At 38.1% G+C, this 14,243-nt stretch overlaps 1 protein-coding gene across 10 annotated transcripts in view; it reads left to right on the plus strand.

The window, feature by feature from the left end:
• FER (FER tyrosine kinase) overlaps positions 1-14,243 on the plus strand; it is a 470,096-nt gene that overhangs the window by 108,307 nt on the left and 347,546 nt on the right. For all 10 annotated transcript variants that reach the window (XM_023547996.2, XM_003405006.4, XM_064274743.1 and 7 more), the window contains one exon: positions 6,928-7,111. In XM_023547996.2, coding sequence (XP_023403764.1) covers positions 6,928-7,111 — 184 coding nt within the window. The remainder of the gene's footprint in view (positions 1-6,927; positions 7,112-14,243) is intronic.

The following is a 14,243-nucleotide window of genomic DNA, read 5'->3' on the forward strand; positions in this document are numbered from 1 at the left end:
TTGTATGAGACAACTATTATAAGAACTCTAAAACCCAATGCAATTCTAGATAAAATTTAAACAGAGAAGAAAATATTTTTTGATGGTTACAAGGGTTTTTTACAAGGGTGGGGAGGGAGGGAGAGGGATATTCACTAACTAGACAGTAGACAAAAATTTTTTTAGATGAAGGGAAGGAAACACATAACACAGGGATAGTCAATACAAGTGGACTAAACCAAAAGCAAAGGTTTCCTGAATACAACCAAAAGGTTCGAAGGCCAGAGTAGCAGGGATGGGGGTCTGGGGACCATGGTTTCAGGAGACATCTAGGTCAATTGGCATAACAAAATGTATTAAGAAAACGTTCTGCATTCCACTTTGGCGAGAGGCGTCTGGGGTCTTAAATGCTAGCAAACAACCATCTAAGGTGCATAAATTGATCTCAACCTACCTGGAGCAAAGGAGAATGAATAACACCAAAGACACAAGATGAATATGAGCCCAAGTGACAGAAAGGGCCACATAAACCAGAAACTCCATCAGCCTGAGACCAGAAGAACTAGATGGTGCCCGGAAGAACTCGATGGTGCACGGCTACCAGAGATCACTGCCCTGGCAGGGAACACAACAGAGAATCCCTGATGGAGCAGAACAGTGGGATGCAGATCTTAAATTTTTGTAAAAAGACCAGACTGAATGGTCCAACCGAGACCAGAGGGACCCTGATGGTCATGGTCCCCAGGCCCCTTGATAGCTGAAGGTTGAAACCATTCCCCAAACCAACTCTTCAGACAGGGATTGGCCTGGACTATAAGATAGACAGTGATGCTGGTGAGGAGTGAACTTTGTGGCTCAAGTACACAGATGAAACTATGCAGGCGACTCCTGTCTGATGGCGAGATGAGAAGAAAGAGGACAGGAGCTGGTTGAATGTACACGGGGAATACAGGGTGGAGAGGAGGAAAGTGCTATCTCAATAAGGGAGGAGCAGCTGGGAGTATACAGCAGGGTGTGTATGGCTTTTGTATGAGAGACTGACTTGGTTTGCAAACTCTAACGGAAAGGACAATAAATAAATAAAAAAAAAGTCAACTTTTGAGAGGTGTGGGTCAGGAGAAAGGTAGGCTGGCCATAGGTGTGTCAGTTGCCTTGACTCTGGGGGACATTTTATGAAATGCACTTCTGTAAGAAGGATGCTAAGTACTAATATTCATGGATTAAAATGCTATATATAACATTCTATGAAAGAACCATTATAGTAATGGACCATGTGGGATGATATGTTCCTGAGAAAGTTAAAACTCATTCATGGCTAGTGTTTTTGAAGTGATTTATTAGTTGCTAAATTAATAAAGCAGGGAGAAAATACCTGGCAATATGCGCCCATAAAGATTGCATCCTAGGAAGCCCTATGGAGCAGTTCTACTTTTTCATATGGGGTCTCTGTGAGTCAGAATTGACTTGCTAGCACACAACAACAAGTTAATGAAATCATCCCAAGTGTTATATAGAGTGAGTATGAAAGAATATTTCTTGTTCTCTAGGGATTTATATTGTTGTTAGGAGCCATGGAGTTGATTCTGACTCATAGCGACCCTTTGTACAACACAATGAAACGCTGCCGGTCCTGTGCCAACCTCACAGTCTTTGATACGCTTAAGCCCATTGTTGCAGCCACTGTGTAATCCATCTCATTAAGGGTCTTCCTCTTTTTCTCTGACCTTCTACCTTACCAAGCATGATGCCCTTCTCCAGGGACTGATCCCTCCTGACAACATGTCCGAAGTACGTGAGACATAGTCTCACCATCCTTGCTTTCAAGGAGCATTCTGGTTTTACCTCTTCCAAGACAGATTTTTTCCTTCTTTTGGCAGTTTATGGTATATTCAATATTCTTCACTAACAGCACAATTCAAGGGCGTCAGTTCTTCTTCGATCTTCGTCATTCGTCATCCAGCTTTCATATGCATAGGAAGATAATGAAAACACCTTGGCTTGGGTTAGGCGCACCTTAGTCTTCAAGTTGACATCTTTACCTTTCAACACCTTAAAGAGGTCTTTTGTTGCAGATTTGCCCAATGCAACGCGTCTTTTGATTTCTTGACTGCTGCTTCCATGGGTATTGATTGTGGATCCAAGTAAAATGAAATCTTAGACAACTTCAATCTTTTCTCCATTTGTCATGATGTTGCTTATGGGTCCAGTTGTGAGGGTTTTTGTTTTCTTTATGTTGAGGTGTAATCCATACTAAAGGCTGTGTTCTTTGATCTTCATCAGTAAGTGCTTCAAGTCCTCTTCACTTTCAGCAAGCAAGGTTGTGTCGTCTGCGTAACGCAGGTTGTTAATCAGTCTTCCTCCAACGCTTGTGCCCCGTTCTTCTTCATATAGTCCAGATACTTGGATTATTTTCTCAGCATACAGATTGAATAGGTATGGTGAAAGGATACAACCCTGATGCACACCTTTCCTGACTTTAAACCACTCGGTATCCCCTTGCTCTGTCCTCTTGATCTACGTACAGGTTCCTCATGAGCAGAATTAAGTGTTCTGCAACTTCTTTGCTATGTTAGCCATACTTTGTTATGATCCACACAGTCGAATGCCTTTGCATAGTCAATAAAACACAGGTAGACATTCTTCTGGCATTCTGTGCTTTTAGCCAATATCCATCTGACATTAGCAATAATATCCCTGGTTCTGTGTCCTCTTCTGAATCCGGCTTGAATTTCTGGCAGTTTCCTGTCAATAGATTGCTGCAGCTGTTTTTGAATGATCTTCAGCAAAATTTTACTTGTGTGTGATATTAATGATAAAAAATATATATATTGTTCAATAATTTCCACATTCGATGGGATCCCCTTTCTTGGGAATAGGCATAAATATAAATCTCATTCAGTTTGTTGGCCAGGTATCTGTCTTCCAAATTTCTTGGCATAAATGAGTGAGTATTTTCAGTATTGTATCCGTTTGTTGAAATATCTCTATTGGTATTTCGTCAATTCCTGGTGCCTTGTTTCTCACCAGTGCCTTCAGTGCAGCTTGGACTTCTTCCTTCAGTACTGTTGGCTCTTGTTTATATGGTACCTCCTGAAATGGTTGAACGTTGACCGGTTCTTTTTGGCATAGTGACTCTGTGTATTCCTTCCATCTTCTTTTGATGTTTCCTGAGTTGTCTAGTGTTTTCCTTGTAGAATCCTTCAATATTGCAACTCGAGGCTTGAATTTTTTCTTCAGTTCTTTTAGCTTGAGAAATGTTGAGTGTGTTCTTTCCTTTTGGTTTTCCATCTCCAAGTCTTTGCACATGTCATTTTAGTACTTTGTTTTCTTTAGCTGCACTTTTAAATCTTCTCTTCAACTCTTTTACCTCATCATTTCTTCCATTTGTTTTAGCCACTTGACGTTCAAGAGCAAGTTGCAGAGTCTTCTGACATCCATTTTGGTCTTTTCTTTATTTCTCATCTTTTTAGTGACCTCTTGCTTTCTTCATATATGATGTTCTTAATGTCATTCTACAACTCATCTGGTAGTCAGCCTTTGGTGTTCAACATGTCAATTCTATTCTTGAGATGGTCTCAAAATTCAGGTGGGATATACTCAAGGTCATACTTTGGCTTTTCCATCATTTCTTCCCACAGGTGTAGTCAATTTGATTCCTGTGTATTCAATCTGTCAAGGTCCGTGTGTATAGTTGCCATTTTTGTTGGTGAGAAAAGATATTTGCTTGAAGTTGTTGGTCTTGCAAAATTCTGTCATGTGATCTCCGGCATCGTTCCTGTCACCAAGGCCATATTTTCCAACTACTGATCCTTCGTCTTTGTTTCCAACTTTTGCATTCCAATCGCCAGTAATTATCAATGCATCCTGATTGCACGTTTGGTCAATTTGAGACTGAAGAAGTTGTTAAAAATCATCAATTTCTTCATCTTTGGCCTTAGTGATTGGTACATGTATTTGAATAATAGTTGTATTAACTGGTCTTACTTGTAGGCATGTGGATATTGTCCTATCACTGACAGCATTGTGCTTCAGGATAGATTTTGAAATGTTCCTTTTGACAATGAATGCAATGCCATTTCTCTTCAAATTGTCGTTCCCAGCATAGCAGACCATATGATTGTCTGATTCAGAGTGGCCAATACTGGTCCATTTCAGCTCACTAATGCCTAGGTTATCAATGTTTATACGTTCCATTTCATTTTTGATGACTTCCAGTTTTCCTAGATTCATACTTCGTACATTCCATGTTCTGATTATTAATGTTTGTTTGCAGCTGTTTCTTCTCATTTTGAGTCGTGCCACATTAGCAAATGGAGGCCTGAAAGCTTAACTTAGTCCATATCATTAAGGTGGACTCTACTTTGAGGAGGCAGCTCTTTGCCAGTGCCTTCCAACCTGAGGGGCTCGTCTTCTGGCACTTTATCAAACAATGTGCTGCTGCTATTCATAAGGTTTTTACTGGCTAAATCTTTTCAGAAGTAGACCACTAAGTCCTTCTTCCTAGTCTGTCTTAGTCTGGAAGCTCAGTTGAAACCTGTTTGCCATGGGTGACCCTACTGGCATTTGAATACTGGTGGCATAGCTTCCATCATCACAGCTGTACACAAGACCCCACACTTCGACAAACTGAGAGACATGTGGGGAGGGATTTATATTAATGGAGGCAAAATGTTTATTGGGGTCTCACTAACATTTAAAAAAATTAAATTGAATAGAATTTTTTAAAAAATCACAACTTATCCCTTATAGTAAAGAGATGAAGTGTTTCATGAATTTCCTATTTCCGTTACATATTTAAAAATTTGCATGATTATTTACTGGTTTATGACATAAAATTTATTACCCTGTAGGTTGTAGTCAAAACCATGTCTTTAGTGGATAATGTTATTTTTTTTCTGACCCCTTCTTCAGAACTGAATGCATTTACTCACCTCCTACCAGTCTAGGGTTATAACCTCGACACAGAGAGGAATTAAGGAAGATTAAATTATAAAATCTGGTGATTAAATTATTTTCTCACTGAGAAGTTCTTTGCGTTATGTCATAAAGTAAATCACTTAAGGAAACATTTTTGGAATAACTTGAACAATTACTAATACCTATAGTTTTTTTTTTTATAGTGTAGGAACTAGCTAATGGACTGTGGCTAAAAAAATTATATTCTATAAAATAATTATGTACAGCTGTCCTAGGAGCAGCCAATGGTAGTTCTAGTGTTTGGAAAGAGTAGAATTTATTGGTAGTAGAGACATAGCAGTCTGCTGGAAAGGTCTGTTTCATTTTCCATCCTGGGTGTAGTCCATGTGCCTCAGAATAAGATGCATGATTAGAAAGGTGAAGAGTTCCCTTCCACTTATACTTGGTTGCTGTGTCTAGGCGTGGTCTAGGGGCCTGCAGTCTCCTCTGTCTGTAAAAACCTTCACTTCTTCTATGTCTTTGTCCCTGGGCTAGAGAGATTCTCAAATGTAGAATATGTTTCTCACTTATCTGAGTGAATATTCAGATGGGTGCTGAGCCTAAGTGGAGTAGGAGCAAGGGCCTCTGGTGTAAAAAAATTCTGAATATGAAATTTGTTTCTGGGCGGAGAGTTTTTTTGAAAGAATCTTTTTGGAAGCAAGGAAAAAAGTAATTTTTTTTTCCAGGAATTTATTTTCTAGACCTAAATTATTGAAAAAATATTTGTTTAATTTACATCTAAAGTTTAAGATTTGCTTTAAAAAAAATCATCCATCCATGCATTCATTCACTTGTGTTGGCAATCTTTAAATATTTTCTGAATGACTCTCATAAAAAACCAAAAACCAAACCCATTGCCATTGAGTCGATTCTGACTAATAGCAACCCTATAGGAAAAACCCTATAGGACAGAGTAGAAATACCCCATAGGGTTTCCAAGGAGCGCCTGGTGGATTTGAACTGCTGACCTTTTGGTTAGGAACCGTAGCTCTTAATCACTACACCACCAGGGTTTCCGACTCTTATAAAAAAAAAAAAAAAAATTTTTTTTTTTTTTGGAACCACAAAAACCTTTCATTCATAAAACATTTAGTTTTTTGTTACAGCCTTCTGCACAAACTTTATCAATATCTCTCAGACTTTTCCCACATCAAGTCTAAATTTCCCTGCTTGATTTTCAAGGCATTCACAACCTAGAATTACCCTACCTACACAGAAGTATCTTTCCAGCTTCCTCAAAACATGCTCTTTTCTTTAGGCAGGGTTATCTCTTTGCTTGTCTACGTAACATTGCTTATTTTTTTTTTTTATCTTTTCACTGAATATTACTATTCACCAGAACAGAATATGGACTCTACGTCAGGGACTCTGTTTTGCGAAATACTGAATTCCCTGTGTTTAGCGTGGGTTGCCTGTCAGGTGTCCAATTAATATTTGTTGAATGAAAGGAAGGAAAATGGGGAAGGAAGGAGGAAAAGAGGGACTGCTGTGGAACTATTGTCTATTATTCTTTCTTACTCCTGTCTAGACATGCCCCATCTTTTAAGGTCTGTTTTCTTCATGACACCACCTCTGGTTACTCTGACTTGCCTTCATTGATATCTCAAAGATAAACCTCAAAATTTAACATTATTATAAACTTTCTTGTTTTCTTGGTTTTACAGTTTTATGTTCACTGGTATTCTAACCTGATATAAGCTCTTTGAAGATGAGAAAGATCGTGTATATGAATTTTTTTTTTACTGTACATTAACCTCTCTTTACCATTTACTGAACTGCATGCATCCTTCTTAGTAGCCACTGTGCCACTGTGCTAGCTATTGGCAAATAACCAGTTTTTTTGCATAGAGCTGATCACATAGTATATGTTCAATGAAGTTTTCGTGATTATTCATAAAATGTATGAAATAATATAAAATAATGGTAACTGATTTTGCACATAGTAGAGATAAACTTTTCTTATCTCTTTGCTTTCTTCAATGTTTTCTTCAGGGAAAGAAATTGAAAAGGCCAAGGAACGTTATGACAAAGCCACAATGAAGCTTCATATTCTGCATAATCAGTATGTACTGGCATTGAAAGGGGCACAGCTTCATCAGAATCAGTATTATGACACCACACTTCCTCTGCTCCTGGACTCCTTACAAAAGATGCAAGAAGAAATGATAAAAGCACTGTAAGATAAATTTTCTATTTTTCATGAAGTAATTTCACCATTATTTTCTGTCCTAGTTAAGCTTTTGTGTAAAGTTGTCTGTATTTCATAAGCTTTGTTATTGACCCAATCCAAAAGGCAGTCCAGACCTGTTCTACCTTGGTTCTTCTTGATTTTCATTTATGGTGTCCCTTCAGTTTGTTCTCATTTTCTAAACCCCTTAGCTAATCCCAGCCAAGGCACATATTTTTGCATGTTTTTGTTTTGTTCCAGTAAGTTGGAAATTTAAAGGAAAAAAAATTCACTAGTTGACAAATGTTAAGAATTAATGATCTGCTTCCAAAGGGTTGGATGTCTAAATCTTAAACACTTGAGAAGTGCCAAGGAAATACTTTTTTGAAAGTGTTTTTTACGAGTCTCTTGGTCTCATTTTCTGTATGAGATTAAAAGCAACAAATAATTATTGAAGTTCTACTATATGCAAAACACACTGCATGGTGCTTTGGGATATAGAGATGATAGAACACAATTTTTGCCTCCAAGGAGCCAACAGACTTCTTTGATCACCAAGTCAACACAAACGTGTTTACCATACACATCTGTGTAAGACAACAAAAAAAAAAATAAGCCATCATATGGTGGACTTAACTTCTTTATTGATTAGAGCTTTCCAATGGAATAGACTCCATTTCTTTCACTGAAAATGAATTTTGAGTGATTCTTCAGTGTTAGAATAGCTGCAGACAAAGAGCAGGAATAGGGAAGAGGGAAAACAAATGGGGTAGGAGTGAAGGAGAGTTAGAGAAGAAGAAAGATGTGTGATGGATTATCTCTGAGTTGGTGATCAAGTTCACAAATAAGTAGTGAATTATGAGAGAAGGAACTTGGGCAAGTCAAGTGCAGGTTCTTATAATCTAGTTAATTTATCCGTAGTTACATAAATTATCAAATGAGCCCCTAGGTTTAGTGTATTCTGAAATGTAGCAGTAAATTAATATGAAAGATGATTATGAGTATTTTTCAGGTTATGATATAAGAGGAAGCCTGAATATCGACTAATAGGTGCCAAAGTAACTATTAAAAATAAAATGACAATTTCTGAAACAAACAAGCAAAACAAACAAAATCTTTAACTTACATAAAAAATAGCACTTTGTATTTTATGAACCACTTTCGTCTGCATTTGCTCACTTCTTCCTTACAGTATCCTGGGGAGTTAGGAAGAGGAGGTTATTACTGTCCAGGTTATATCTGTCACAGACAAGTAAGGACTGGCCCAAGATCACAAAGTTAAGACATGGCAGATCTGGGACTTGAAGTGAGGTGCTCTGATCAACCCAGCCAGTTTTCCATGAGAAGGAGTTATTTAATATGATGATTTCTATTAATGTTTTGATTTTATTTGGAATTTTTCTTTAAACACTCACCATAATTGGAGCTCTTAACTTACTCTTAAGATTTTTTCAGTTTTATCTATTTTTTTTTAAATACCCTGATATTCATGTAATTATCTCTGTTATAGAAACATCTTCAAATATGAAGAAAAAACCATGTGTTATGGATTGAATTGTGTTCCCCAGAAATGTGTGTCAAGTAGGCTAAGCCGTGATTCCCAGTATTGTGTGGTTGTCCACCATTTTGTGATCCGATGGATTACCCTATGTGTTGTAAATCCTAATCTCTATGATATTGTAGACAGGATTAGAGGCAGTTATGTTAATGAGACAGGACTGAATCTATAGGATTAGGTTGTATCTTGAGTCAGTTTCTTTTGAGATATAAAAGAGAAATCAGCAGAGAGAATGGGAACCTCATGCCACCAAGAATGAAGAACTGGATAGGGAGCGCATCCTTTGGACCTGGGGTTCCTGCACTGAGAAGCTCCTAGACTAGTGGAAAGCTGATGACAAGGGCCTTCCACCAGAACTGACAGAGAGAGAAAGCCTTCCCCTGGAGCTGATAGCCTGAATTCAGACTTCTAGCCTCCTAAACTGTGAGAGAATAAATTTTTCTTTGTTAAAACCATCCACTTGTAGTATTTCTGTTATAGCAGCACTAGACAACTAAGACAGAATTTGTTACTGGGAGTGGGGTACTACTCTAACAGATACCTAGAATGTGGAAGTGGTTTTGAAACTGTGAATAGGTAGAGGCTAGAAGAGTTTTAAAGTAAAAGCCTAGATTGCCTTGAAGAGGCCGTTGGTAGAATTGTGGATATAAAAGAACTCCAGAGAGGACTCAGAAGGAAGTGAGGAAAGCTGTAACACTGAAGAAGGTGTATGCAGCAAGAAGCAGCAGCAGAGAAACGGCAGCAGTAGAACTAGGAGACTGATGTGAGACAGTGCTGGAGCTGACCCGTGGAGAGAGAGAGCTGAGTGCCTTTGCACAGGAGGCTTCCTGGCAGAGCGGAGTGCCTCTGTATACTTACCAGTGGAGTTAGGCTTGCCAACCTAGGTAGCAAGAGAGCTGAGCGCCTTCCAGACGAAGTTTACTAGTGGAGTGGAGTGCCTCCAGACACTTATCAGTGGAGCTATAGAGCTTTGGAACACTTGCCCCAGCAGGGCGGATGCAGGTGTAGAGGCCAAGGAACCAGGAAGCAGAAGCTGAAGAGACAAGAAACACTGGAAGCATAGCTGCCTCAGTCTCAAATGGTAGGGCCAAGACCTCTGGGGTCTTAAAGGGTGAAGCCATTGTCTCTGGGGCTTCAAAGGCTGGGGCCACAACTTCCTAGGTTTCCAAGAGTCAGACCTTCCAACTTGGTTCTGGAGTGTAGGGCTGCAGTTCACGAGTGCCAACGGGATGAGGTTGACTGTACTGCCCAAAGCTGAGGGAGCAAGGCTGCCATGCTCAAAGGGCAGAAGAACCAGGACTACCCAGGCTGAGGGAGTAGGGTCACCACTCAGATGGACTAGGAGAATAGGGCCGCTCAAAGGCGAGGGAGCAGAGTTGCCATTCCAGTGGGCCTGGAAGGCCCAGCTGAAGCCCAGCACCACCCTCCACCCAGAATCTGGAGGGTGTGGCCAACATCCAGAGTGTGAAGGGCAGGGCCATTGCCTAAATGGTCTCAGAGAACAGAGGATTATTTGAAAGCCTTGAGAGCTAATGTAGTGTGTTCTGCTGACCTGCTTCATGCCTGTTATCCCTTCTCTCCCTCCATTTTCTCCCATTTGTAATGAAAATGCCTACCTTGTGCCTGCTCCACCATTATACTTTGGAAGCAGATGACTTGTAGTCTAGATTTCACAGAGGAAGAGGAATTTTGCTCCAGGATGACATTTGGACTTGAAGTTGATTTAATACTTTTGGGATGATATGATGGGATGGAAGTGTTTTACATGTGGTAAGGATATAAATTTTGGGAGCACAAAGGGTGGAACTTGTAGATTGAATTGTGTCCCCCCAAAATGTGTCAACTTGTCTAGACCATGATTCCCAGTATTGTGTGACTGGCCACCATTTTGTGATCTAATGTGATTATCCTATGTGTTGTGAATCCTAATCTCTGTGATGTTAAGGAGGCAGGCTTAGAGGCAGTTATGTTAATGAGGCAGGACTCATTCTACAGGATTAGGTTGTTTCTTGAGCCAACCTTTTTTGAAATATAAAAGAGAGAATCGAGCAGAGAGGATGGGGACATCACGCCACCAAGAATGAAGAACCAGGAAGGGAGGGCATCACTTGGACCTGGGGTCCCTGCACTGAGAAGCTGCTAGACCAGGAAAAGATTGATGACAAGGATCTTCCACTAGAATGGACAAAGTTTTCCTCTGGAGCTGGTGCCTGAATTCAGACTTCTAGCCTCCTAAACTGTGAGAGAATAAATTTCTCTTTGTTAAAGCCATTTTTATGTGGTATTTCTGTTATAAGCAGCACCAGATAACTAAGTCTCTGTGTAATAATAGACCATTCTCTAATCTGTCTGAAAATTTATTTTTGTTTGTAACCATTAGAAATTTTATGATCTTTATGATTTGTGACATTACTTTTACTTCTTAAAATATGATTAAAAAAAGTAATATGAACATAATAACATTTCAGACATACATGATTAAAAATTTTTAATAGTTGTGTAAGTAGCCTTGGTGGTGTAGTGGTTGAGTGCTTGGCTGCTAATTGAGAGATTGGTGGCTCGAACCCACCAGCTTCTCTTTGGGAGAAGATTTGGCAGTCTGCTTCCATAAAGGTTAAAGCCCTGGAAACCCTATGGGGAAGTTCTGCTGTATCCTATACAGTCTCCATGAATTGAAATCGACTGGATGGCAATGGGTTGTTTTTTAATAGTTGCATTGAAAAAATAAAAAACAGGTAAAATTAATTTTAATAATATATTTTATTTAATCCAGTATATCCAAAAGTTGTCATATAGACATGTAATCAATATTAAAATTAATAATGGGATTTTTTTGAGGGGTAGGTCTTTGAAATCTGGTGTATATTTTGCAGTTACAACAGATCTCAATTTAGAGTAGTGACACATTAGGCAAGTTCAGTAAGTAATATAAATTATTTGGATAATAGTTTAATATAGGCTTTCAAAATAGACACCCTTTTTTGACTCCTTTCTTTTATTAAAAAAAAAACCTCTTGAATTTTTAATAGTTACCAATTTTGGGATATTTTGAATATTAATGGTGAGGCCAAAATATTACTTTATAGATGTTTTATTTAGGATTGTATGGCAGATAAATAGTAACATAAATTCTCTTAGTTTGACAACTTTTAGGATTCAGTTGTAAAGTTCATTTTAAGGAATAGCATATATTGAACTACACAGGTAAATACCCCTCTGCAGCCAATCTCGTTCTGCTTCTATCATTTTCACTGAGTCGGATTTTGTCATTCTTCCAGGGTCCTTTCAGATGTTTCTTGATTTATTAAATCTGCAACAAAAGCTTCAGATTGATTTGAGTTTTTCAGACCATCCTTGGTAGATTTGTATCTCTCCTGCAGATGGTTTGCCTTCTCGATGTTCCATGGAGGGATTTCTATGTATGTGTTGGAATGACACACAGGTGTTAGGGATGGGTGGGTTGTTTGCGTGGTTCCTTCGTAGCCTGGTGCCTTTAAGAGCCATCACGTATGCCAGAGGACTCCGGACTTGTCAGTAGCCATTTCTTTGCAGTCATTTAAATTTTTAGAGTTATCAACTCTGACAACTTTTATAAAGTACAGATATGCCAAGGAGATAGGCCTTTATTAGCATTTATTTTAACACTGTAGGTATTTTAGAGCTCTTTTTTTTATGTTTGCTTCTGATTTATGATTATTTTTTATTGTGGCATTGAGGATAGTTTCTACACAACCTATGTAAATTATGCTGTTTTATGTTTCTCTTCATATATATGCTTTAACTGGGAAACCTGATTGATGGGAGGGTTACTTTGCGACCTGACAGTTTTATGTTGGCTTATTTGTATGAACATTTAATTACCTGCATGTATTTTACTTTAGCTAATTGCTTGATTAATGAATGACTAGAAGTGTTATCAATAAATTGAACTTCCTTTGCATTTATAAATGACGGTATCTTTTTCACTGTGCAGTATATTGAAAAAGGCGAACACTCAGGTCAATAATACGAGTAGCCATTGGTTCTCATTGCTGCACATGGTTCTTCTATACATGTGTTGTAAATCCTAACCTCCTATGCCTGTGGTTATAATCCCATTTGGGAATGGGTTGTCTTTGTTATGTTAATGAGGCAGGATTAATGTAAGGTATATTTTGAGTCAATCTCTTGAGATATAAAAGAGATTAAACAAGCATGCAAAAAATAGAGATGAAGGAAGAGGGATGGCAAGCCATATGAAGATCGCCAAGAAGCAGAAGCTCACAGAGACAAGGACATTCCTCAGAGCTGACAGAGAGAGAATGCCTTCCCCTAGAGCCGCTGGCACCCTGAATTCGAACTTCTAGCCTCCTAAAATGGGAAAAAATAAATTTCTGTTGGTTAAAGATGCCCATTTATGGTATTTCTGTTACAGGAACACTAGATAACCAAGACAGTTACTTATTCTTACTTTAAATTATATATTATATAAATTATATATTGATTTAGATGTATTTCCTTTCCTACTTTCATTTCATGAATCAGTTTTTTTCACTTTTCATATCAGTCTTTAATAACAGTGTTTTCATCATCACCGAAACCTCTTTTGAATGTGTAATAGTTTCCTAAAACATATTTCTCTTTACTTTTTAATAAATTGTTTGAAATCTGATATTTTAAAATCACTGAAATTGAATCCTGTGACACAAGGACTCATGCAGATGGTATTAGGGGATTTATTTGCCTTCCCCATGCCCCTCCCCATTTGTCTTAGAGGTGAATATTAATGATCTCCATTATTGTATTGCTTTGTAAGAGTTATCTTTAAAAGGGTCGTTTACAGTAATAACATTTAATAGTTTCAATTATAAGATTATAACTCTAGGGATATTTATTAAATCTGCATTAAATTTTTCTGGCTCCTCTTTTCTTTGAATTGTGTCTTTCAGGTGATTTCTGTAAGCATTCTAAACTAGCATTTCCTGAAATAGTTTATGTGTTTTTTTACTCAAACAGTATTTTGTTATTTAAAAAAAAGTAATTGAGAGAATACTTCATGAGAGATTTTATAAGGCTTTGGAAAAGAAAAACAAACCTTGCCTCATATTTATTTAGGCATACGCAGTATAAGCTTGTCTGCACTTGCTGTGAAATCCACTGATGCCCAGCGATAGGATAGCTTTCTTAAGTTTGGAATCTGGTCTTGGCAACAGAACAGTTTTTTCCTTTTTGCATGTATTAGATTAGGCTAATAACTTTGCTGTCACTTTTGCTACTGACTGGAGGTCAAGAACAGATATTTAGATGGCATTGATGACAGAGAACCAGATGAACTCTTTATGTGCATGTATAGAAAAGAGCAAAGGCCCAGGAGCAAGAGAAGAACCAAAAGGGTAGCATGTGTGAGGAAATGACGGATACTGGAAGGAAAATTAAAGAGGTGGGAGTTGGCCCAGAGTTCCATGTTATAGAATCCAAAATTTTTATGAGAATGTTTGGAAATAGAAAGTGAGCAACAATGACCTTACATATTAGACATATCACATACATGCTGGAAAAGGTAATGTTTTATTCTAATTTGCAATTATTATACCAAATGTCAGG

Source organism: Loxodonta africana, chromosome 2 (genome assembly GCF_030014295.1).
Source record: "Loxodonta africana isolate mLoxAfr1 chromosome 2, mLoxAfr1.hap2, whole genome shotgun sequence".
Classification (NCBI taxonomy): Eukaryota; Metazoa; Chordata; class Mammalia; order Proboscidea; family Elephantidae; genus Loxodonta; species Loxodonta africana.